The sequence below is a fragment of the Saimiri boliviensis genome, chromosome 5 (genome assembly GCF_048565385.1).
Source record: "Saimiri boliviensis isolate mSaiBol1 chromosome 5, mSaiBol1.pri, whole genome shotgun sequence".
Classification (NCBI taxonomy): Eukaryota; Metazoa; Chordata; class Mammalia; order Primates; family Cebidae; genus Saimiri; species Saimiri boliviensis.
The window spans coordinates 38,530,671-38,557,337 of record NC_133453.1 but is presented as its reverse complement, the minus strand read 5'-3'; the positions used below and the strand labels follow the sequence as shown (position 1 = coordinate 38,557,337).

The 26,667-nt window shown below is 45.7% G+C and overlaps 1 protein-coding gene and 1 pseudogene across 1 annotated transcript in view; one reads left to right on the top strand and one right to left on the bottom strand.

Moving 5' to 3' along the window:
* NOP58 (NOP58 ribonucleoprotein) overlaps window positions 1-22,111 on the top strand; it is a 74,500-nt gene extending 52,389 nt beyond the window's left edge. Inside the window, exon 13 of the mRNA XM_074399256.1 lies at window positions 21,691-22,111. Coding sequence (XP_074255357.1) covers window positions 21,691-21,724 — 34 coding nt within the window. The 3' untranslated portion in view covers window positions 21,725-22,111. The remainder of the gene's footprint in view (window positions 1-21,690) is intronic.
* LOC101040220 (protein PIMREG pseudogene) lies at window positions 20,286-20,996 on the bottom strand (annotated as a pseudogene).
* Window positions 22,112-26,667: the final 4,556 nt, after the last annotated feature.

Here is a 26,667-nt window from a genome sequence, read left to right as displayed (position 1 = left end):
TACAGATCATCAGTAAATATAAGAACAACTTTATCAAATTACCAAAACTAAGTAATAATAATACCCAATGTTGGCCAAAGTGAAGGGAAACAGACATACATTGTAGGTGAGAGTATAAATTTGTGGAAGCTTTTGGGAGGATATTTTGCTAATAGCTAGAGTAAAAATGCTAACCAGGGAATGATACTGCTAGTTTAATATATGAATCTAGTCACAAAAGCCACTAAGATAGGTACAAGGATGTTCTTTTTTTTTTTTTTTTTTTTTGAGACGGAGTTTCACTCTTGTTACCCAGGCTGGAGTGCAATGGCGCAATCTCGGCTCACCGCAACCTCCGCCTCCTGGGTTTTCAGGCAATTCTCCTGCCTCAGCCTCCTGAGTAGCTGGGATTACAGGCACGAGCCACCATGCCCAGCTAATTTTTTGTATTTTTAGTAGAGACGGGGTTTCACCATGTTGACCAGGGTGGTCTCGATCTGTTGACCTCGTGATCCACCCGCCTCGGCCTCCCAAAGTGCTGGGATTACAGGCTTGAGCCACCGCGCCCGGCCAAGGATGTTCTTTATAGCATTGTATATATATTTATTTTTATATATGTACAGTGCTATAAAGATATATATATATATATATACATATATACATACAATGCTATAAAGAACATCCTTGTACCTATATCTTTATATTGATATATGTATATATAAAGCTTATAAATGGAGCTAGTAAATAATCACATGTCCAAAAAATTCAGCAATTAAAATATGAAAATATTTCCTAGATAGACTATTTAGTGGGAAAAGCAAAGCGCAGAACGGTATGAAACCATCTGTGTAAATTTTTTGAAAGGATATGTATGTTTTTCTTCCCCTTCTTGTTCCATATACAAGAAACTGTCAGGCCAGCCACACTGGCTCACACCTATAATCTCAGGACTTTGGGAGGCCAACGCGGGCAGAGCACTTGAGCCCAGGAGTTCAAGACCAACCTAGACAAAATGGTGAAACACTGCCTCTACTAAAAATACAAAAAATTAGTTGGGCATGGTGGCTCTCTCCTGTTATCCCAGCTACTCAGGAGGTTGAGGTGGGAGGATCGCCGGAGCTTCAGAAGTTGAGGCTGCAGTGAGCTGTGATTGCACCACTAAACTCCAGCCTGGGCAAAAGGAGTGAGATCCTGTCTAAAAAAAATAAGAAAGAAAGAAAAAGAAACTATTAACAATTTCCACCTTTGGAGAAAGGGATTCAAGATTTGGAGATCAGAGAGTAGGGAGGAAGATGTTTGCTTTTCATTTCTTTCTGTATTGTTTCATTTTCATTTATTTATTTTTGAGACAGGGTCTGGCTCTGTCACCCAGGCTGGACAGTGGCATGAGCTTACCTCTGCTTCCCAGCGTTGGAAATAGATGCTCGATGCCACAAAGAAAAATGAACACTGATTGCTTCCTTGAGCAGTGGAAAGAAAAAGAGAAAAAGAAAAATTAACACTGAGACAAAGGATTTTTCAGCAACACAATTTTTACTTCCTGGACTGAAGGAAGGGTACTCTCGCTAGCCATTGTGCCACAAGAGTACAACGAACAAAGGAAAACACAAATTTATCCCTTACACATTTGGGGTCATCCTTACTACGCATTTGGTGTCATCTGATCTCCATTGACTGGAGCCAGACCTCACAACTTAACTAAAACCCAATTGGCTAATAACTTAAAACTCTTCTAAACAGGTAAAAGTAATGGAGAGCTGGGAAATGCCTGTGAGCATGCATGTCCAGCACGGATATCTTGGTTAAAGTACAAGGACATAGAGTGTACTACGTGCTTGTAAGCATGACATGTCTAACAGCTACAGAGGATAGAGTTTAACAAAGTTTTTAGCACACTTTTTTTTTTTTTTTTTTTGAGACGGAGTTTCACTCTTGTTACCCAGGCTGGAGTGCAATGGCGCGATCTCGGCTCAACACAACCTCCGCCTCTTGGGTTCAGGCAATTCTGCCTCAGCCTCCTGAGTAGCTGGGATTACAGGCACGTGCCACCATGCCCAGTTAATTTTTTGTATTTTTAGTAGAGACGGGGTTTCACTATGTTGACCAGGATGATCTCGATCTCTTGACCTTGTGATCCACCCGCCTCGGCCTCCCAAATTGATGGGATTACAGGCTTAAGCCACCGCGCCTGGCCAGCACACTTATTCTTTAGCAAGAAAGGAAGCTTTAAAAAGGAACTTTGCTACTTCCCACACCGGGCTCAAGTTAGCCTCCCACCTCAGCCTCTCTGGTAGCTGAGACTGCAGGCAGGCATCACCACGCCTGGCTAATTTTTCTATTTTTGGCGGAGACAGGTTTTCACCATGTTGCCCAGGCTGTCTCAAACTCCTGAGCTCAAGCAATATGCCTACCTTGGCCTCCCAAAGTACAGGGATTACAGGCGTGAACCACCATGGCCGGCCTGTTTCATTTTTAAAAACATGTGCCTGTGTTATTTTCACATGTATTATTTTCATGCTTTAAAAATGTAAAATAGGCTGGGCGCGGTGGCTCAAGCCTGTAATCCCAGCACTTTGGGAGGCCAAGGAGGGTGGATCACGAGGTCAAGAGATCAAGACCATCCTGGTCAATATGGTGAAACCCCGTCTCTACTAAAAATACAAAACATTAGCTGGGCATGGTGGCACGTGCCTGTAATCCCAGCTACTCGGGAGGTTGAGGCAGGAGAATTGTCTGAACACAGGAGGCGGAGGTTGCGGTGAGCCGAGATTGCGCCATTGCACTCTAGCCTGGGTAACAAGAGTGAAACTCCATCTCAAAAAAAAAAAAAAAAAAAAAGTAAAATAAATAAAGCTATAGGCAAAAACTACCATAATACATTTAATCTAAAGCTAGGATACCAGTTATTTGTTTTGCTGTTTTCTTCTCTAAGAAATCATGAGGTATATATACATAGTTTTATGGCTTCACCGCTGTAATCCCCAAGGGGTTTTTCCAGTAAGGAACAAGGTAGAAAGTATAAAGTATAAATGAACAGATTATTTGAGATTCATCACTTTCCTGCACATAGCTCTTCCTTATCCCCAATTACTATTCTTTCTACTTCAGGCTAAGAAATCACCCCATGGTTTTGAAAGTATTAAGGTATCATTTTAAATCGGAAGAACTAGAATCACAGAAGAGTGACAGGGACAGAATTATTATTCCAGCTTCCACCTGTTTACCCTCTGTTGGAGAAATGTAATGTAGTGAAATGGTAGACTGGGGACTAAAGTGTTGTATTACAGTAGGCTTACATTAATGCCAATGATCTGATTTGATCTTAAATGAAGTATAATGATTTGAAAGAATGCACAGATTTTGCTATTTCTTCTCTACTTGTTCTAGATCATTTTTCTCTTTTCTATAGTCTTCTTTAGAGCTTTCCTCAATCCCTCGTCAGGTCTTGGAATTGGATTTTCTTACCTCTTCCCAAATCACAGATGTTTTCCCACCCTGTGAAATCTAGGGGCTGGCTGGCCAGAGTGTTACTGCAATTGTGTTCTTCTGGAGGAAATCCTTTCTTTATCTGCCAGGAATTTCTGGCTCCAAGCTGGGGGAGAAAAATCTGGTGCAGTGCCAGGTAATTGCCTTCTTCCTTTTCCTTTAGGCGTCTGCAGGCGACTAGCTGGAGCCCAAGGGTAAAACCACAGCCTCCAGGGTTGGGAGGGAGAAACTTTCAGAGATCCTGAAGGTTAAGGCCCATCACTTCTCCATACAGACGGGACTTCATTTAAACAACAGCCTAGATTTTGTCAGTGCCTTCCGAAAGAACTCATTAAAACTTGTTGATCACAAATCTCAGTGTTAAAAAGCACTATCATAAATTTTTTCTTTCATCTACACCAGAGGTTGGCAGACATTTTTGCAAAGGACCAGTTAATATTTTAGGCTTCACTGATTATATGATCTCTATCATGACTGCTTAACTCTTCCACTGTGGTGCAAAAGCAGCCACAGAGAATAGCAAAATAAATGCGTGTGGCTGTCTTCCAACAAAACTTTATAGACACTGAAAGGTGAATTTCATTTTATTTTCCCATGTCATGCAAAATTATTCTTTTTTTTCCCCATCCATATAGAAATGGAAAAACCGCCGGGCGCGGTGGCTCAAGCCTGTAATCCCAGCACTTTGGGAGGCCGAGGCGGGTGGATCACGAGTTCAAGAGATCGAGACCATCCTGGTCAACATAGTGAAACCCCGTCTCTACTAAAAATATAAAAAATTAGCTGGGCATGGTGGCGTGTGCCTGTAATCCCTCAGGAGGCTGAGGCAGGAGAATTGCCTGAACCCAGGAGGCTGAGGTTGCGGTGAGCCGAGATGGCGCCATTGCACTCCAGCCTGGGTAACAAGAGCGAAACTCCGTCTCAAAAAAAAAAAAAAGAGGGCGGGCGCGGTGGCTCAAGCCTGTAATCCCAGCACTTTGGGAGGCCGAGGCGGGTGGATCACGAGGTCAAGAGATCGAGACCATCCTGGTCAACATGGTGAAACCCCGTCTCTACTAATGGTGCAAAAAATTAGCTGAGCATGGTGGCGCGTGCCTGTAATCCCAGCTACTCAGGAGGCTGAGGCAGGAGAATTGCCTGAACCCAGGAGGCGGAGGTTGCGGTGAGCCGAGATCGCGCCATTGCACTCCAGCCTGGGTAACAAGAGTGAAACTCCATCTCAAAAAAAAAAAAAAAAAAAAAAAAAAAAAAAGAAATGGAAAAACCATTCTTAGCTCATGGCAATATAAAAACAGATAGCAGGCTGTATGCGGTTTCTTGGCCCCTGATATCAACGACTGGTTTTCTTCTTTTTTTTTTTTTTTTTTTTTTTTTTTTGAGACAGTCTTGCTTGGTCACCCAGGCTGCAGTGCAATGGTGAGATCTCAGCTCATCTGCAACCTCTGCCTCCTGGGTTCAATAATTCTGCCTCATCCTCCCTCCTGGGACTACAGGAGTGCACCGCCACACCCGGACTTTTTTTTTTTTGAGACAGAGTCTTGTTCTCTCGCCAGGTGCCAGGCTGGAGGGCAATGGTGCGATCTTGGCTCACTGCAACCTTCGCCTCTTGGGTTCAAGTAATTCTCCTGCCTTAGCCTCCCAGGTAGCTGGGATTACAGGCATGCACCACCATGCCCAGCTTATTTTGTATTTTTAGTAGAGACGGGGTTTCTCCATGTTGGTCAGGCTGGTTTCAAACTTGCGACCTCAAGTAATCCACCTGCCTCGGCCTCTCAAAGTGCTGGGATTACAGGCATGAGCCACTGCGCCTGGCCTCTCCCCAAAATCCTACAAAACTGCACACAGTTAACTAATACTCCAGGTGGAAGAGCACCTTTCTGTGTATCCCAGCATCTTTCCCTTGTTATTCAGGGTGACCAGCAGCACCATGGCCAGAAGGAGTGCAGATACTGCTAGAAGAGAGGCAAAAGGCAAGGCCAGGTCTGATGTGAGGATTAAGAGTTTGCAAAGTGGGGAAAAAAAAGTCTTGAGGCCAGAATCCAGAAAATCTTGAATGGACAGGAAGCAAAGTGTGACGTAGGCGAGGGCAAGCGATTTAGGAGAGACACTCTTAGCCACGCAGGGGTGCCTCAGGATCATCTCCCATGCCTTCTTTATAGACAATTTTACATTTTTTGTTTGTTTGTGACTTTTTTTTTGTTTTTTTTTTTTGTTTGTTTTTGTTTTTTGTTTTTTTTTTTTTTTTTTGGAGACAGAGTCTCCCTCTCTCTGCCAGGCTGGAGAGCAATGGCGCAATCTCGGCTCATTGCAACCTTCGCCTCCTGGGTTCAAGCAATTCTCCTGCCTCAGCCTCCCACATAGCTGGGATTACAGGTACACACCGCCACACCCATATGTATTTTTAATAGAGACTAGGTTTTACCGTGTTGACCAGGCTGGTCTTGAACTCTTGACCTCAAGTGATCCACCTGCCTCGACCTCCCAAAGTGCTGGGATTATAGGCATTAGACATCGCACACAGCCTTTTTGGTGTTTGTTTGTTTGTTTGTTTGGTCCGTTTTTCAGACAGAGTCACTCTGTCACCCAGGCTGGCGTGCAGTGGTGTGATCATGGCTCACTGCAGCCGTGACTTCCCAGGCTCAATTGATCCTCCCACCTCAGCCTGCTGAGTAGCTGTGACTACAGGCGCTGACCACCATGCCCAGCTAATTTTTTGTATTTTTAGTGGATATGGGGTTCCATCATGTTGCCAAGGCTGGTCTTGAATTCCTGGGCTCAAGCAATCCGCCCACCTTGACCTCCCAAAGTGCTGGTATTTATAGGTGTGAGCCAACGCACCTGGCCCGTATGTTTGTTTTTGGTTTGAGGCAGGGGTCTTGCTGTATTGCCCAGGATACAGTGCTGTGTTACTCAGGCTGGTCTCAAACTTCTGGCCTCAAGCAATCCTCCTTCCTCGGCCTCTTAAAGCACTGAAAGTACAGGCTTGAACCACCACACCCAGCCAATGCATTTTAGTTACAGCAAATATTTATTTTAAAAGATAATTTTTTTTTTTTTTTGAGACGGAGTTTCGCTCCTGTTACCCAGGCTGGAGTGCAATGGTGCGATCTCGGCTCACCGCAACCTCCGCCCCCTGGGTTCAGGCAATTCTCCTGCCTCAGCCTCCTGAGTAGCTGGGATTACAGGCACGCGCCACCATGCCCAGCTAATTTTTTGTATTTTTAGTAGAGACGGGGTTTCACCATGTTGACCAGGATGGTCTCGATCTCTTGACCTCGTGATCCACCCGCCTCGGCCTCCCAAAGTGCTGGGATTACAGGCTTGAGCCACCGCGCCCGGCCTTAAAAGAGAATTAAAATCATCCATAATCCTACCACTCAGAGATAATTACTATTAAAAAGTGTGGTGTATGTCCTTCCAGAATTTTCTTCTGTGATCATATGTAAAACATTATTATTATTATTATTATTATTATTATTATTATTATTATTTGAGATGGAGTGTCGCTCTGTTTCCCAGGCTGGAGAGTAGTGGCACAATCTTGGCTCACTGCAGCCTCCACCTCCCATGTTCCAGCGATTCTCCTGCTTCAGCCTCCTGAGTAGCTGGGATTACAGGCACACAGCACCACACCTAGTTAATTTTTGTATTTTTAGTAGAGATGGGGTTTCACCATGCTGGCCGGGCTGATCTGGAACTCCTGACCTCAGGTGATCTCCCCACCTTGGCCCCGCGAAAGTGCTGAGATTACAGACATGAGCCACCATGCCCAGCTTATATATAAAACATTTGTATACACAGTATTGTCACTTTTTTTTTTTTTTTTTTGAGACAGAGTCTTGCTCTGTTGCCCAGGCTGGAGTGCAGTGGCGTGATCTCAGCTCACTGCAACCTCTGCCTCCCAGGTTCAAGTGATTCTTCTGCCTTTGCCTCCCTAGTAGCTGGGATTATAGGTGCATCCCACCACACCCAGCTAATTTTTGCATTTTTAGTAGAGACAGTTTCACCATGTTGGCCAGGCTGGTCTTGAACTGCTGACCTCAGGTGATCCACCAGCCTCGGCCTCCCAAAGTGCTAGAATTATAGGCATGAGCCGCCATGCCCAGCCTCAAATTATCCTTTTTTTTTTTTTTTTTTTGAGACGGAGTTTTGCTCTTGTTACCCAGGCTGGAGTGCAATGGCACGATCTTGGCTCACCACAACCTCCGCCTCCTGGGTTCGGGCAATTCTCCTGCCTCAGCCTCCTGAGTAGCTGGGATTACAGGCACGCGCCACCACGCCCAGCTAATTTTTGTATTTTTAGTAGAGACGGGGTTTCACCATGTTGACCAGGATGGTCTCGATCTCTTGACCTCGTGATCCACCCGCCTCGGCCTCCCAAAGTGCTGGGATTACAGGCTTGAGCCACCGTGCCCGGCCAAATTATCTTTTTAAGTGTAAGTCAGTCCCTGATACCAGCCAACATCAGATGCCTCCTGATGATGCACTGAAGAGAATATAACATCAATTTTGTGGTTTTCCTGACACAAATGCATATCTGATTAGAATTACGAGGAAATATCAGACAAACCAAAATGGAAGACCATTCTACAAAATTACTGTACTCTAAAAATGTCAAGGCTGTGAGTGGTGGTGGCTCACCTCTGGAATCCCAGCACTTTAGGAGGCTCAGGTGGGAAGATCACTTGAGGCCAAGAGTTTGCGAGCAGCCTAGGCAAAACAGCCAGACCTCATCTCTACAAAAAAATTTAAAAATCAGCAAGGCATGGTAACATTAGCCTGTGATCCCAGCTACTTAGGAGGCTGAGGCAGGAGGATCAATTGAGCCCAGGAGATTGAGGCTGCAGTGAGCCATGATCATGCCACTGCACTCTAGCCTGGGCAACAGAGTAAGAACCTCTCTCAAAAAGGGGGAAAAATAGTCAAGGTTGGGAAGACAAAGAAAGACAGAGGAACTGGTCTAGATTAAAGGTGACTAAAGAAATAATAATGAAATACAGTGGCCAGCCACTCATGCCTGTAATCCCAAGGAGGGATTACTTTGGGAGGCCAAGATGGGCAGATCACAAGGTCAGGAGTTCGAAACCAGCCTGACCAACATGGTAAAAACCTGTCTCTACTAAAAATACAAAAATTAGCTGGGTGTGGTGGCACACACCTGTAGTCCCAGCTACTCAGGAGGCTGAGGCAGGAGAATCACTTGAACCTGGGAGGCAGAGGTTGCAGTGAACCAAGATCACGCCACTGCACTCCAGCCTGGCGACAGAGTCAGGCTCCGTCTCAAAAAAAAAAATAAAAGAAATACAGTGCTTTGTCCTGAAGTGAATCTGGGTCTAAGACACAAGTAGTTATAAGGAACATTATAAGGATAATTAAAATTTGAACATGACCTGCAGATAAGATAATAGTACTGTCCCCATGTTAAATTTTCTGATTTTTGACAATTAAGTATAGTTATCTAACAGAATGTCCTTGTTTTTAGGACATACATGAAGTGTATTTAGGAGTGAAAGGACATGATCATCTGCAACTTACTCTCAAATGATTGAGAAAAAAACTGTGTGTATATAAAATGTGTGTGGTGTGTGTGCATGTGAGAAAGAGATAATTATGAAATGAATGAGGGTAAAATATAAACAGTTGGTGAATTTGAGTAAAGGACATATGGGAAAAGTTACCCCTCCAAAAAAAAGTAATCAGTCATGTTAGTTCCGTGGTTGCAGCTCATCAGTGTCTTCCTGTGACACTAAAATGAAAACTCCTCCTTAGGGCCTGCAACTTCCCTGAAGTGTGCAGCCTGCTTCATCTTTCCGGCCTCATCTCCTTTCATTCTGTTCTTTGATCACAGCCTGCCAGCCACACAGATTTTGTTTCTGATTCTGGAGCACTCTTGCCTCCAGGCCATAAGACTTCTGTCTCCCTCAGTCTGAAATACTCTTCCTCCAATTCACAGGGCTCATTCCTTATCATTCAGGTTGGAGTTCTTGTATACTTCCTCAAAGGAACCTCCCCAGTCACCTTTCTAACATTGCCCCCATCTCTCTAACCAAAAGTTTTCAGTGTACCAATTATTTACCTCTGTCTACCTCCTCCAGTAGACTATAAACCTCCAAGAGCAGGATCTGTGTGGTCTTATGCATCGCACTAAATCAAAAGCAGGATCTGTTTTCTCTTATGCATCATCCTATCTCCTACACCTAATTCTGTATAAGAGGACATGCTCAGGGCTGGGCCACACCTGTAATCCCAGCACTTTGGGAGGCCAACTCAGTAGGATTTATTTGCCTGAGGTCAGGAGTTGAAGACCAGCCTGGCCAACATGGTGAAAACCTGTCTCTACTAAAAAACACAAAATTAGCACAGTGTGGTGGCAGGTGCCTATAGTCCCAGCTACTCTAGAGGCTGAGACAGGAGAATCGCTTGAACCCAGGAGGGATAGGTTGCAGTGAACTGAGATCGTACCATTGCACTCCATCCTGGGCAACCAGCAAAACTCTCAAAATCTCAAAAAAAAAAAAAAAAAAAAAAAAAGCATGCTCAATAAATCATTTCTGAAGTCATAAACAAATGTGGAAGGAGGGACACTGTGACCAGAGAGTACATTAGTGAAGGAAGTGGACCAGTGCTGATGAGCTCCATGTGTTAAGAGTGGGTGAGTCGGGGGCCGGGTACGGTGGCTCACGCCTGTAATCCCAGCAGTTCGGGACGTCAAGGTGGGTGGATCACGAGGTCAGGAGTTCAAGACCAGCCTGACCAACATAGTTAAACCACATCTGTACTAAAAATACAAAAAATTAGCCGGGCTTGGTGGCGGGTGCCTATAATCCCAGCTACTTGGGAGGCTGATGCAGGGGAATCTCTTAAATCTGGGAGGCAGATGTTGCAGTGAGCCATGATCAGGCCACTGCACTCCAACCTGGGCAACAGAGTGAGACTCCATCTCAAAAAAAAAGAAAAGTGGGTGAGTCTGGCCAGGTGCAGTGACTCACAGGTCAGGAGTTCAAGACCAGCCTGGCCAACATGGTGAAACCTAGTCTTTAAGTAAACAATAAGAAAATTAGCTTGGCATGGTGGTGTGCACCTGTAATGCCGGCTACTTGGGAGGCTAAGGTGGTTTAAAAAAGAGTGGATGAGTCCCTGGTCCCTGATGCACAGTGGAGGCAGCTCCTTAAATGATGAATGAAGAAAGAAAATGTGTATGAAGTATGGAACAGTGATGGTGCATTGCAGAAAAACAGTTTCTCCTGCTTTCTTGTGTCCCTTCCTTGGAAGCCAGAAAAGAAGCTGCCAGAGATGAATGCCTTTGCTTCCCCTCATCCTTGGAAAGCATTAAAACTGCATCTGAATTTTTGCTGCACTCCCAGAGTATGGACTGGAAAATAGCCCAGGGGAGTCAAAATCCTGACTTTGATTCACAAACATGCTTGAATTAAAAAAAAAAAAAGAAAAGAAAGGAAGGAAGGAAAAGAGAAATTGTAGCTATGACATAGCCAAAAACATCTCTTTGACTTCCACTGGTTTGGTATTAATGGAAGCCTTTTATCTTCAGCACTTTGTGCTTGTGCTGCCAAGCAGAGGAGAGGAAAGTGCAGAAAGCTCTGTCTGCATAATCCCCTGCCTGTGGGCCCTCCCCACATCCCGAGCCACTTGAAGGCTCACCCTCCTGGTTCTGGAAGGCCCCAGGCTAGCATGAGAAATCAGTGGAAAAATGTTCCTTCAGATATCAAATCCCTACTCGCAGAAAAGGACAGATGAATAAAGCCTCAGGCAAGGACAGGAAGTCCCTTGTGTTGCTTATATGAGCATTCTAAACACCTCCTCATCCATGCTTAGCCTGGATTTATACAGGTTTATAAAATTATACAGTTTATAAAATTAAGGGATCCTTTCCAAGGGTACCTCAGCCTCAAGGCTTCTGTATCTTTTGTTAGGACCACTTTCAAGGAGGAATAATTTACTCAAAAGTACATTTTAGGCCAGGCACAGTGGTTTACACCTGTAATCCCAGCCCTTTGGGAGGCCACAGGTAGATCACTTGAGGTCAGAAGTTCAAGACCAGCTTGGTCAATGTGGTAAAACCCTATCTCTACTAAAAATACAAAAAGTAGCTGGGCGTGGTGGCAGGTGATGGTAGTCCCAGCTACTCAGGAGGCTGAGGCAGGAGAATCGCTTGAACCTGTGGCACAGAGGTTGCAATGAGCCAAGATCATGCCACTGCACACCAGCCTGGGCAACAGAATGAGACTCTCAAAAAAAAAATGCATTTTACCCTGCGGCTCCCTCCAAATGATTATCTTTTCTCCCATTTTCTATAAGAATTATTTAAATAAACTTTGTATTTTGGAATACTATTAATTAGATTTACAGAAAAGATGCAAAGGTGGTACAGAAAGTTCCATATACCCCTTGTTCATTTTCGCTTGTTGTTAATATATTAGTATGGTACATTTCATTCAACTTAAGAACTGACATTGTTTTGTTACTATTTTTTTATTTTATTTTTATTTATTTCATTTTATTATTATTATTTTTTTGAGACAGAGTCTTGCTCTGTTGCCAGACTGGAGCACAGTGGCGCAGTCTCGGCTCACTGCAACCTCTGCCTCCTTGGTTCAAGTGATTCTTCCGCCTCAGCCTCCCGAGTAGCTGGGACTACAGGCGTGTGCCAAATGCCTGGCTAATTTTTGCATTTTTAGTAGAGGTGGGGTTTCACCATGTTGGCCAGGATGGTCTTGAATTCTTGAGCTTGTGATCCACCCGCCTCAGCCTCCCAAAGTGCTGGGATTACAGGCGTGAGCCATCGCACCCGGCTTGTTTTGTTACTATTAACTAAACTTTACACTTTGTTCAGATAGTTTTCCCTAATGACCGTTTTTCTGTTCCAGATTCCATCTAGGATACCACATTACATTTAGTCATCATGTCTGATCAGATGCTTTGTAAAATGTCCCTCAAATTTGGATTGTCTGGTGTTTTCCTCATATGTACATTGGGATTATGGGTTTTCAGAAAGAATACTTCAGAGCTGAAGCACCTTTCTCATTGTATCAGGGTAGATGATATACACATGGCATCACTGGTAAAGTTAACCTTCACCGCTTGGTTAAGGCAGGGTTTGCCAGCTTTCTCCATTGTAAAGTTACTGTTTCTTCCTTTCTGTAATCTATTCTTTGGAAGCAAATCCACTAAGTCTAGCCTACCCTCAAAAAGGTAGAAAGGAAATTGGGAGGGAATTAAGCTCATTTCCTGGAAAAGGGAGTATTTACAATGTTCTTACTGTTATTATTATTTTAAAATTCAGACAAGGTCTTGTTCTGTTACCCAGGCTGGAGTGCAGTGGCCTGATCTCAATTCATTGCAACCTCAACCTCCCAGGCTCAAACAGTCCTCTTGCTTCAGCCTCCCAAGTAGCTGGGACTACAGGTATGCACCACTACACCAACTACTGTTTTGTATTTTTAGTAAAGAAGGAGTTTTACCACATTGGCCAGGCTGATCTCCAACTCCTGAGCTCAAGTGATCCTCCCACCTCAGCTTTCCAAAGTGCCAGGATTACAGATGTGAGCCACTGTGCCCAGCTGGGAGTATCTACACTTTTTTTTAAAACAGAGTCTGGGTCTGTTACCCAGGCTGGAGTACAGTGGTGCAATCGAGGCTCACTGCAACCTCCGCCTCCAGGGTTCAAGTGATTCTCCTGCCTCAGCCTCCTGAGTAGCTGGGACTACAGGCACCTGCCACCACACTGTGCTAATTTTGTGTTTTTTAGTAGAGACAGGTTTTCACCATGTTGGCCAGGCTGGTCTCCAACTCCTGACCTCAGGTGATCCACCCACCTGGTCCTCCCAAAGTACTGGGATTACAGGCGTGAGCCACTGCGCTCGGCCAGATCTACATATATATATGTATATATATATATATATATATTTTTTTTTTTTTTTGAGACGGAGTTTCGCTCCTTACCCAGGCTGGAGTGCAAAGGCACGATCTTGGCTCACTGCAAACTCTGCCTCCTGGGTTCAGGCAATTCTCCTGTCTCAGCCTCCTGAGTAGCTGGGATTACAGGCACGCACAACCATGCCCAGCTAATTTTTTGTATTTTTAGTAGAGACGGGGTTTCACTATGTTGACCAGGATGGTCTCGATCTCTTGACCTCGTGATCCACCCGCCTCGGCCTCCCAAAGTGCTGGGATTACAGGCTTGAGCCACCGCGCCCAGCTCAGATCTACATATATTAAATGGATTTATTTATGTCTGAAAGATTAGTTTCTTCTTCTCCATTAATGTTTATTCATTAATGGCTGGGTGAAGTGGCTCACACCTGTAATCCCGGCACTTTGGGAGGCCAAGGCAGATGGATGGCTTTGAGCCCAGGAGTTTGAGACCAGCCTGGGTAACATGGCAAGACCCCTGTCTCTATTTTTAAAAAGTACAAAAATTAGCCTGGCATTGGTGGCTTGCGCCTGTAGTCCTGGCTACATAGGAGGCTGGAGAATTGCTTGAGCCCAGCAAGCTGAGGTTGCAGTGCACTGACATTGTGCCAATCTGGGTGACAGAGTAAGACCCTGTCTCAAAAAAATAATAAGTTTTATTCATTAATGTATTTCTATCAGCCTGAACTCATATTTACAGTTGGCCCTCTGTATCCATGGATGGGTTCTATATCCATAGATTCAACCTACCACAGATCAAAAACATTAAAAAAAAAAAACAAACCGTAGGGCACGGTGGCTCAAGCCTGTAATCCCAGCACTTTGGGAGGCTGAGGTGGGTGGATCACGAGGTCAAGAGACCATCCTGGTCAACATGGTGAAACCCCGTCTCTACTAAAAATATAAAACGTTAGCTGGACATGGTGGCGCATGCCTGTAATCCCAGCTACGCAGGAGGCTGAGGCAGGAGAATTGCCTGAACCCAGGAGGCGGAGGTTGTGGTGAGCCGAGATTGCGCCATTGCACTCCAGCCTGGGTAACAAGAGTGAAATTCCGTCTCAAAAAAAAAAAAAAAAAAAAAAACCCAGAAAATGAAAAATAACAATGCAACATTTTAAAATAATATGCATTTTTGTTTTACAGTATACAGTATAAATACTCTATATAACATTCATATTGTATTATAAGTAATATATAGATGATTTAAAGTATACAAGAGAATGTGCATAGGTTACATGCAAATACTACACCATTTTATTTCAGGGACTTCAGTATCCTTAGATTTTGGTATTCCTGGGGGTCCTGGAACCAATCTCTAGTGAATACCAAGGGACAACTGTACTTATTTTGTACATTGGGTTATAATCCAATACTGTGTTGTTTGTTTTTTAAATTGTTCCAGTTTTGGCCATCGAGAGCTCTTTCATGTTGGTCCCTGCATCTCTTTGACACACACACATTCTTGTAAAATGTTAAAAACACACAAATGAGGCCGGGCGCGGTGGCTCAAGCCTGTAATCCCAGCACTTTGGGAGGCCGAGGCGGGTGGATCACGAGGTCAAGAGATCGAGACCATCCCAGTCAACATAGTGAAACCCCGTCTCTACTAAAAATACAAAAAATTAGCTGGGCATGGTGGCGCGTGCCTGTAATCCCAGCTCCTCAGGAGGCTGAGGCAGGAGAATTGCCTGAACCCGGGAGGCGGAGGTTGCGGTAAGCCGAGATCGCGCCATTGCACTCCAGCCTGGGTAACAAGAGCGAAACTCCGTCTCAAAAAAAAAAAAAAAAAAAGAAGGATATCCAAAGCTAAGTGACACACTTTATTTTTAATGTTATATACATGAGGCTGCATGTGGTGTCTCATGCCTATAATCCCAGCACTTTGGGAGGCCAAGTCAAGAGGATTGTTTGGGGCTAGGAATTCACAGCTAGGCTGGGCAACATATCAAGACCCCATCGCTAACAAAAAAGACAAAAAACAAAAACCCAAAAAACATTACATATATGGACTGGACAATCGTCCAGTGACTCCAGAAAAAATGTCATCTTAAATGTTTTCAGGCCGGGCGCAGTGGCTCAAGCCTGTAATCCCAGCACTTTGGGAGGCTGAGGCGGGTGGATCACGAGGTCAAGAGATCGAGACCATCCTGGTCAACATGGTAAAACCCCGTCTCTACTAAAAATACAAAAAATTAGCTGGGCATGGTGGTGCATGCCTGTAATCCCAGCTACTCAGGAGGCTGAGGCAGGAGAATTGCTTGAACCCAGGAGGCGGAGGTTGCGGTGAGCCGAGATTGTGCCATTGCACTCCAGCCTGGGTAACAAGAGCGAAACTCCGTCTCAAAAAATAAATAAATATAAATAAATAAATAATAAAAGGTAATGTTTTCCTGATGTGATTGTGCTGTTATAATGAGTTATAATTTACCTTTCATTATCTCGATTCTTTTTTTTTTTTTTTTTTTTTTGAGATGGCGTCTCACTCTGTTGCCAGGCTGGAGGGCAGGGACACAATCTCAGCTCACTGCAACCTCCACCTCCCAGGTTCAAGCAATTCTCCTGTCTCAGCCTCCCAAGTAGCTGGGACTACAGGCACGCGCTACCATGCCCAGCTAATTTTTGTATTTTTAGTAGAGACAGGGTTTCACCATTTTGGCCAGGATGGTCTTGATCTCCTGACTTCGTGATCCGTCCATCTCCACCTCCCAAAGTGCTGGGATTACAGGCCTGAGCTACTGCACCTGGCCTAATTACCTCAATTCTTTTTTTTTTTTTTTTCTTTTTTTTTTTTTTGAGATGCAGTTTCGCTCTTGTTGCCCAGGCTGGAGTGCAATGGCGCGATCTCGGCTCACCGCAACCTCCGCCTCCTGGGCTCAGGCAATTCTCCTGCCTCAGCCTCCTGAGTAGCTGGGATTACAGGCACGCGCCACCATGCCCAGCTAGTTTTTTGTATTTTTAGTAGAGACGGGGTTTCACCATGTTGACCAGAATGGTCTCGATCTCTCGACCTCGTGATCCACCCGCCTCGGCCTCCCAAAGTGCTGGGATTACAGGCTTGAGCCACGGCGCCCGGCCTCAATTCTTTTTTTGTTTTTTAAAGCCAGTCAAATTTAGCAGTGGGGGGTTGTATACCAACTTAGTGACGCTAATGTTAATAAGTTTTGATAACCCACTACCCTTGGACCAGCCACCTCAATTCTTTTATTTGTTAAAAAATTTACATTTGTTCCAGGTGTGGTGGCTCACAACAGCAATTGTAGCACTTTTGCATGTTTGCTAGGATGAGGCAGGAAGATCACTTGAGCTCAGGAGTTCAACACTAGCCGAGTAACACAGTGAGACCTCTCCTCTACAAAAAAGTCTAAACATCAGCCAAATGTGGTGGTATGCGCCTGTAGTCTTAGCTACTCAGGACAGTGAGGTGGGAGGATCGCTTGAGCTTAGAAGGTAGAGATTGCAGTGAGCTGTAATGATGCCACTGCACTCCAGCCTGGGCAACAAAGCAAGACCCTGTCTCAAAAAAAAAGTTTATACTTGTAATCTGGATTCATTGTAGGAAAATTCAGATAAGAAAAAGGAGAAATTGGCCAGGTGTGGTGGCTCACACCTGTAATCCAAGCACTTTGGAGGCCAAGGTGGGTGGATCACCTGATGTTGGGAGTTCAAGACCAGCCTGACCAACATGATGAAACCCCATCTTAAAAAAAAAAAAAAAGAAAGAAAAAGGAGAAATTGTCAGGCATGATGGTGCTCAGCTGTATAGTCCCAGCTACTAAGGAGGCTGAGGCAGGAGGATCATTTGAGCCTAGGAGTTTAGGTTGTAGTATGCTATGCCTATTGAGTGTCTGCACTAAGTTCACCATCAATATGGTGACCTCCCAGGAGCGAGTGACCACCAAGTTGCCTAAGAGTGGTGAACACACATTGGAAACAGAGCAGGTCAAAACTCCTGTGCTGATCAAGGGTGGGATCGTGCCTGTGAATAGCCACCTCACTCTAGCCTAGGCAACATAGTGAGACCCTGGGAAAGAAAGAGAGAGAGAAGGAAGGGAGGGAGGGAGGGAGGGAGGGAAGAATCAAAGGAAGGATCCATCATCTCATTATGAAGTGATAATTACTTTGTTTGTTTTTTGTTTGTTTGTTTGAGATGGAGTCTTGCTCTGTTGCCCAGGCTGGAGTACAGTGGCATCATCTCAGCTCACTGCAACCTCTGCCTTCTGGGTTCAAGCAATATTCCTGCCTCAGCCTCCCTGGTAGCGGGGACTACAGGCATGCACCACCACATCCAGCTAATTTTTTTATTGTTAGTAGAGATGGGGTTTCACCGTGGTTGTCAGGCTGGCCTTGAACTCCTGACCTCAGGTGATCCACCCTTCTTGCCCTCCTAGAGTGCTGGGATTACAGGCATGAGACACCGTGCCTGGCCAATAATTACTTGTTTTGTTTTTGTTTTTGACTCCAGGCTGGAGTGCAGTGGTGCCATCTCAGCTCACTGCAACCTTGACATCCCAGGCTCAAGTGATCCTCTGCCCTCAGCCTCCTGAGTAGCTGGGACTACAGGTGGATGGTCAATGCTAATTTCTTTTTTCTGCTTTCTTTCTTTTCTTTTTCTTTCTCTCTCTCTCTTTTTTTTTTTTTTTTTTTTTTTTTTTGTAGAGATGAGGTCTCACTATGTTGCTCAGGCTGGTCTCAAACTCCTGGAATCAAGTGATTCTCCTGCCTTAGCCTCCCAAAATGTTGGGATTATAGGTGTGAGCCACCGTGCCCAGCTAATAATTTTTCTAGGGTGTGTGAATGTGCATATCACTTACACACATATATATCTCATTATACAGTGATAATTACTTTGTTTGCTTTTTTTTTTTTTTTTTTTTTTTTTTTTTTGAGATGGAGCCTCGCTTTGTTGCCCAGGCTGGAGTGCAGTGGTGCGATCTCGGCTCACTGCAACCTCCGCCTCCCGGGTTCAAGCATTTCTCTGCCTCAGCCTCCCAAGTAGCTGGGAGTACAGGCACCTGCCATCACATCCAGCTAATTTTTGCAGTTTTAGTAGAGATGGTGTTTCACCATATTGGCCAGGCTAGTCTTGAACTTCTGACCTTGTGATCCACCTGCCTTAGCCTCCCAAAGTGCTGGGATTACAGGTGTGAGCTACTGCACCCGGCCCACTTACCAATATATTGTTAGTTCTTTCCCATGTCACTACACTTTTTTTAAAAAATGCAAACCAGTCTTTATTATGAAAAAGCAGTGTTATCTAGGAAAGTCACATGCTGGTTTCTTTCTAACAAGATGACAAAGCAAGTTTCTTTTTTTTTTTTTTTTATGTTTTTATTGAGACGGAGTGTCGCTCTTGTTACCCAGGCTGGAGTGCAATGGCGCGATCTCGGCTCACCGCAACCTCCGCCTCTTGGGTTCAGGCAATTCTCCTGCCTCAGCCTCCTGAGTAGCTGGGATTACAGGCACGCGCCACCACGCCCAGCTAGTTTTTTGTATTTTTAGTAGAGACGGGGTTTCACCATGTTGACCAGGATGGTCTCGATCTCTCGACCTCGTGATCCACCCGCCTCGGCCTCCCAAAGTGCTGGGATTACAGGCTTGAGCCACCGAGCCCGGCTGCAAGTTTCTTAAATAATTTACAAAGGTCAGAAATTGCTCTTGAATAGGGCTATGCCTCCCAGCATACCCACAGTGTTCTGCATCGAGCATGTAAATAGGTACCCATGAGCCCAGGTCTTCAGCCTGGAAATATCTCCTGTGCCTTCCTCCGAGTCCCTGGTAGGGAAAGCAGGGGTGAGAGTGGGGCCTCCAAGAGCCTTGGCACCGGAAACACAGTGGGTGAGTGACTGCGGATGACTTCTCCAAAAACCAGGCACCTGAGTACCCAGCTAAGAGCTCTCTAACATCTGATGCTAGCACTTCACTTTACAGATGAGGCAAATACAAGGCTCAAGGTCAAGTGTACGGTGAGTTTCTAAGCTCAAGATTCCCGTGTGAAAGAAGAAACAATTGGCCGGGCGCGGTGGCTCACGCCTATAATCCCAGCACTTTGGGAGGCCGAGACGGGTGGATCACAAGGTCAAGAGATCGAGACCATCCTGGTCAACATGGTGAAACCCCGTCTCTACTAAAAATACAAAAAAGTAGCTGGGCATGGTGGCGCATGCCTGTAATCCCAGCTACTCAGGAGGCTGAAGCAGGAGAATCGCCTGAACACAGGAGGCAGAGGTTGCGGTGAGCCGAGATCGCGCCATTGCACTCCAGCCTGGGTAACAAGAGCGAAACTCCGTCTCAAAAAAAAAAAAAAAAGAAAAGAAAAAAAGAGCGCCGGGCGCGGTGGCTCAAGCCTGTAATCCCAGCACTTTGGGAGGCCGAGGCGGGTGGATCACGAGGTTGAGAGATCGAGACCATCCTGGTCAACATGGTGAAACCCCGTCTCTACTAAAAGTGCAAAAAATTAGCGGGGCATGGTGGCACGTGCCTGTAATCCCAGCTACTCAGGAGGCTGAGGCAGGAGAATTGCCTGACCCCAGGAGGCGGAGGTTGCGGTGAGCCGAGATCGCGCCATTGCACTCCAGCCTGGGTAACAAAAGCGAAACTCCGTCTCAAAAAAAAAAAAAAGAAAAGAAAAAGAAAAAAAGAAGAAACAATTCTCTCCACCTCTGCAAGATCCCCCAAGACATTCTCAGGCTATGGAGGGCAGTCACTGATGGGTCCACATGTGGCTGAAGCAGGGGGCCTCTGGCCCCTTGTTAGTCAGGTCCTTGTTAGCAGTGGCCCGGGGTACTGACTACTACTGGGGACTTCCTCCAGGAAGTGCCTGGGGAAGCACAGACATCCTTGAGTATGAAGGCTTGGCGTCAGACAGGGCTTGTTTCCTGCAGGGCACTTCCTCAGTCATGAATGAGAGAGATGATGTCACCACTCTCCTGCTATAATGGCTTAATCTAGTACTTGGAACAGCTTCTGGAGATGCTGAATTCCCACCCCCACAGGCTCTAGGTCACTGTCAGACTCGCTGGGAGAGCAGAGGGGCTCTGTTGAGAAGTAGGCGCTCCAGAAGGCAGCCTCCCACCTCGACCGCTGTAATGGGTGGGCACGTGAACCCATCTGGGCAGAGAGGCAGTGATGCTTCTCCCAGGGGTCTGCAGCTGAGTGGGCAGGAGCAGCTCCAGACAGCTGGGTGCTCTTCTGGCTCAGACTGTGACTTGGGGATTCACTGCCCTTCTGTGCCCCTCTCTTCCTCCTCCTAGCCTTCACCTGGGTCTCCACCAGCCATTTGGTACCACTTTGGCAAGACTCCTGGATTCTTTGGGACTTGGCACCCAAGCACTCTTAGCTGAGTGAGCTGCAGCCTGGAGGCCTTGCAGCCCTGGCTCTGGGGTTTCCAGGTGTTTCCAGGAGGGGCCTGTGCAGAGGTTGAGGTTGACGGCTCTCAGGAGCAGCCTCCTTTGGAACTGTCTGCACAGGGACCCCAGGACTCCTGCGAAGGCCTCCTGATGGCTGGCCACAGTCTGCAGCTCCCTGGTGTCCTCCAGCTGTTCCTGGTGCTGGAGAGATCTCCAGTGCATGGAGACCCCCATGCTCTGCCACTGAGAAGCCATCTGCCTGGCCAAGAGTCTTCTCTGCCCATACACCCCTACACTGCCAACACCGATCATACCCTGAGCACAGCTGCTCCTCGCCCACCGCCCACTATATGCATTTAATGGACATTTAATTTGCTTTCTACTGTTTTTGTGTGTGTGTGTGATTATAAACATCCTTGTGTATATTTAAATCATTAATTGGTACCATAGCAACTAAACCGCCCACTATATACATTTGATGGATATTTAACTTGCTTTCTACTGTTTTTTTTGTATGTGTGATTATAAACATTCTTGTATATATTTAAATCATTAATTTGTGCCATAGCAACTAAAACCAAGCTTGTTTCCAGACTGTAATTGTTTGCAACATCCGTCTTCCTGGTCTTTACTGAAATAATTCAGCATGATTTTTAAATTTACCTATAGTGCCTACCTTACAGCCTGCATCATGGTAAAAACCAAAGCAGCTGAAGAATGATCCCTGCTTATGATGTAAAAATGGAGGCAGAAGACATAACTGTAAGGCAATAGACAATTTAATGTGATAAAATCATGATATAGGGGTATGTCATCGCTGAAGGAATTCCAAAGAAAGAAAAATAAATTCTGACGTAGTTAATGTTGGTGTCACACGATCAATTTATATGTGGTGAAGACTATCAGTGCTCACCAGTGATTGTGTTCTTTTCTTCTTCCTGGCCTACAGCCAGAGTCCCTCTTCCAGCCTCCAGTGCAGTTAGGTGTGACCATGTGACTGTTCTGGCCCGTGGAATGTGAGCAGGAGTGGTGGGCACTACTTCTGGGTCCATAAAAACCTCTCAAGCACAATCCTCACTCTTTGGCCATCCCTTCTCTTGCTGAATGGAGAGGACAAAGAAAGGGACAAAGAAAAGGGTGGAACCACAAGATGGAAAAGGCCTTTGTCCTTGAGTGATCATATGGAGCAAGACCCCTTCCCTGATGCTGCCTCCTTCTCCCACCATCCCCATCTGCCTCCATCTCCCACTATCGTCTTTCCCTTCTCACTTCTTTCCCTCTCCCTTCCTTCATCTCTCCCTACCCTTCCAGCAACCCACATTGGACTGTGAACAAGAGAAATAAACTTTTATTGTGTTAAACTACTGGAATCTCAGGGTTTTTTTGTTTGTTTGTTTTTTGTTTTTTGAGACGGAGTTTCGCTCTTGTTACCCAGGCTGGAGTGCAATGGCGCGATCTCGGCTCACCGCAACCTCCGCCTCCTGGGTTCAGGCAATTCTCCTGCCTCAGCCTCCTGAGTGGCTGGGATTACAGGCACGAGCCACCATGCCCAGCTAATTTTTTTGTATTTTTAGTAGAGACAGGGTTTCACCATGTTGACCAGGATGGTCTCGATCTCTCGACCTCGTGATCCACCCGCCTCGGCCTCCCAAAGTGCTGTGATTACAGGCTTGAGCCACCGCGCCCGGCCTCAGGGTTTATTTATTACAGAAGCTGGAATTATTTACTTATCTAACATACAATGGAATAGACCTATATTTCCCTGAAATGTCCTATTTCTTGAGAACATATCCCCTTTTGCAAAAATGGAAGTGTGTCTGTATAATGAAGAACTAACTTAACCCTAGCCAGGTGCGATGGCTCATGCCAGTAATCCCAGCACTTTAGGAGGCATGCAGCTCACTTGAGGTCAGGAGTTCGAGATCAGCTTGACAAACATGGAGAAACCCCGTCTTTACTAAAAATGCAAAAAAAAAAAAAAATTCGCTGGGTGTGGTGGCACATTGCCTCCCAGCTACTTGGGAGGCTGAGGCAGGAGAATCATTTGAACCCAGGAGGCAGAGGTTTCAGTGAGCCAAGATCACACCACTGTACTCCAGCCTGGGTGACGAAGCAAGACTCTAGCACAAAAATATTAACCAAAAGAAAGGCCTGGCTGGCTGGCCAGGCGCGCTGACTCACGCCTGTAATTCTAGCACTTTGGGAAGCTGAGGCAAGTGGATCATGAGGTCATGAGTTTGAGACCAGCCTGACCAACATCGTGAAACCCCGTCTCTGCTAAAAATAGAAAAACATGAGCCAGGCTTGGCGGCGGACATCTGTACTCCCAGCTACTCGGGGGGCTGAGGCAGAGAACTGCTTGAACCCGGGAGACGGAGGTTGGAGTGAGCTGAGATCGAGTCACTGCGCTCTAGCCTGGGCGACAGAGGAAGACTTTTTCTCAAATAAATAAATAAAGGCCTGGCCTTTGCCCTCGGCTAGAGCGGAGGTGACCTCCGGGCCCTAGAAATGTCCTGCCTGATAGGAGTGTCTGTTTGCTTGGCATTCTGGCCACTGGGCAGTCTAACAATGTGAGTTAGGCTCCTGGCCATGCTGTTTCAGTTCTGACCTCTGGAGAAACTGGAGGCTGAAGGTACTAGCATGACCTCTGGGAGAGGAGTATACTTAAGATCAGCCATAAGAGCAGTGTGTGATCTAGTCCCAGCAAAAACTTTGCAGACTTCAGGTTCAGGCTCCAGTTGAGCTTCCGTGGTTGGTAATAATGTGTGTATTGTCACATATCGTGACCAGGAAGAGATAACGTTGTCCGTGACTCCACAGGCAGAATATACCCAAGTACTACACTTGAACCTCTCCTGGAGTCTGTGTTTCTTCCTTTGGCTGATTTTAATTTCCATCCTTTGTCTATAATAAACAGTAACTGTGAGTATAACAGTTTTCAGTGACTTCTGCGAGTCTTTCTAGAGAATTATCAAAGCTGGGATGGTTTGAGGAAACCCCCAAACTTGCAGTTGGTTTCAGAAGTAGGGGTAGTCTTGTGAGGACTGTTCCTCCAGCCTCAAAGTTTGGCTAATCCTGAGTGCAGCCCTGTAGTTAAATTTATGCTATGTGAACTATCTGCCTTGGCTGTGGCTAACTGGACAGGATGTAGGTGAACACTCAACTCAAGACGAACCAATAAGCTTCTTTCTTCTGGACATTTGGACTAAGATCTAGTATGTTTCTATTAGGTGCTTGAACGAAAATTTAAAATATATCTGTGGCCTTTTATCATTACGAGCACAGAGAGGCAGAGGAAGCTACAGAAATAGCAGGAAAGTGAACAAATGAGAAACCACATGGTTCCAGAGAGAGACGGAGACGGCACGGACCAAGTGGCTGTCATGATTCTTGATACCTTTCTAGTTCCTGGTTCTGGTTCCTCTGGAGGCCTGATTACTTCCTATCCCTGTATCTTTTTTTTTTTTTTTTTTTTTTGGAGACGGTGTTTCACTGTTGTTACCCAGGCTGGAGTGCAATGGCACAATCTCGGCTCACCGCAATCTCTGCCTCCTGGGTTCAAGCAATTCTCCTGCCTCAGCCTCCCAAGTAGCTGGGACTACAGGCGTGCACCACTCATGCCCGGCTAATTTTTGTATTTTTAGTAGAGGCGGGGTTTCACCTTGCCGACCAAGATGGTCTCGATCTCTTGACCTCGTGATCCACCCGCCTCGGCCTCCCAGAGTGCTGGGATTATAGGCGTGAGCCACCGCGCCCGGCCTATCCCTGTATCTTTATAATAAATTGCCTCCTAGGAATGTCTCTCCTGCTTACAGTGAAAAAAGCTAGCTGGGCACTGTGGCCGATGTCTGCAATCCCAGCACTTTGGGAGGCCGAGACGGGAGGATTGCTTGAGCCCAGCCTGGACAATAGGTGAGACCTTGACTCTACAAAAAAATTAAAAACTAGGAAGGCATGGAGTTGGGCACCCATAGTCCCATTTACTGAGGAGACTGAGGTGGGAGAATAGATCAGAGCCCAGCAGATGGGGCTGGTAGTGAGCTACAATCACAGCAGTGCACTCCAGCTTGGGCAATGGAGTGAGATCCTGTCTCAAAAAAATAAAGAGAAAGAAAGAAAGAGAGAGAAAGAAAAAGAAAGAAAGGAAGGAAGAAAAGAAGGAAAGAAAGAAAGAAAGAGAGGCCTGCATTAAGAATATATACATTTTTTTCTTTTTTCTTTCTTTTTTTTTTTTTTTTTTTGAGAGAGTCTTTCTCTGTCACCCAGGCTGGAGTACAGTGGCACAATCTCGGCTCACTGCAATCTCTGCCTCCTGGGCTCAAGTGATTCTCCTACCTCAGCCTCCCAAGTAGTTGAGATTACAGGTGCCCGCCACCATGGCTAATTTTTGTATTTTCAGTAGAGATGGAGTTTCATCATGTTGGCCAGGCTGGTCTCAAACTCCTGACCTCAAGTGATCCACCTGCCTCAGCCTCTCAAAGTGCTAGGATTATAGGCATGAGCCACCACACTCAGCCAAGATGCTATATATTTTTCAAGAGCTTTCCATATAAATGAGGCAATAAACTATACAAGGGAAAAGTGCCAAATCTGTGCTCTAGACCTGCTCAGCCACTTTCATGTCCTTAAGCCTTTGACAGCTCTCTGGGACTCAGTTTCCTTTTTTTTTTTTTTCTTCTTTCTTTTCTTTTGAAATAAAGTCTCACTCTGTTGCCCAGGCTGGCATGCAGTGCCACAATTACAGCTCACTATAGCCTCAAATTCCTGGGTTCAGGGATCCTCCCATCTCAGCCTCTTGAGTAGCTGGGACTGCAGGCATATACCACCATGCTGATTGGGTTGTAGTTTCATTATCTGTAAAATGCAGGTTGGGCCTAGATTGTATCTAAAGGTAGTTACAGTTCTTTTTTTTTTTTCTTTTTTTTTGAGACGGAGTTTTGCTCTTGTTACCCAGGCTGGAGTGCAATGGTGCGATCTCGGCTCACCGCAACCTCCGCCTCCTGGGTTCAGGCAATTCTCCTGCCTCAGCCTCCTGAGTAGCTGGGATTACAGGCATGAGCCACCATGCCCAGCTAATTTTTTGTATTTTTAGTAGAGACGGGGTTTCACTATGTTGACCGGGATGGTCTTGATCTCTTGACCTCGTGATCCACCCGCCTTGGCCTCCCAAAGTGCTGTGATTACAGGCTTGAGCCACCGCTCCCGGCCCTGATTCTTAATCTATAACATGAAGTCAGCAAAACAAATGTTATCTCTCTTTTACAAATCCTACTAATCGAGTCCTCAGAGATAAATCTGAAAGCACCTCATGGGCTAAGGATGGAGGGTGGAGCAGTGTAGAATATTGTGGGGTTTTAAAAATTTATTCCGGGCGGGGGGTGGTGGCTCATGTTTATAATCCCAGCACTTTGGGAGGCCGAGGTGGGCGGATTGCCTGAGCTCAGGAGTTCGAGACCAGCCAGGCAACACAGTGAAACCCCGTTTCTACTAAAATTAAAAAAAAAAAAAAAAAAAAAAAAGCCAGGTATGGTGGTGTGCACCTGTAGTCCCAGCTACTCGGGAGGCTGAGGCAGGAGAATTGCAAGAATCCAGGAGGCAGAGGTTGCAGAGCGGAGTTCGCGCGACTGCACTCCAGCCTGGGTGACAGAATGAGATTCTGTCTCAAAAAAAAAAATTTGTTCTGAAAAATAAAGGGAAACTCAAAAGAGAGATCCCACCTTGCAAAAAATTTCTTTCTCTAAACCTACTATACACACAATGACTTCAGGACTATTTTTCTTTTCTTTTTTTTTCAGCACGATTTTTATCAGGCAGAATCATGTCAATGTGAACCAAGAAGTCCTAAAAGTAATAATAAATCACACATAGGCAACTGCGGCCAGACTTATGCTAATCTAGTGATAATTCTGTCCAGTAAAGTTAAAGG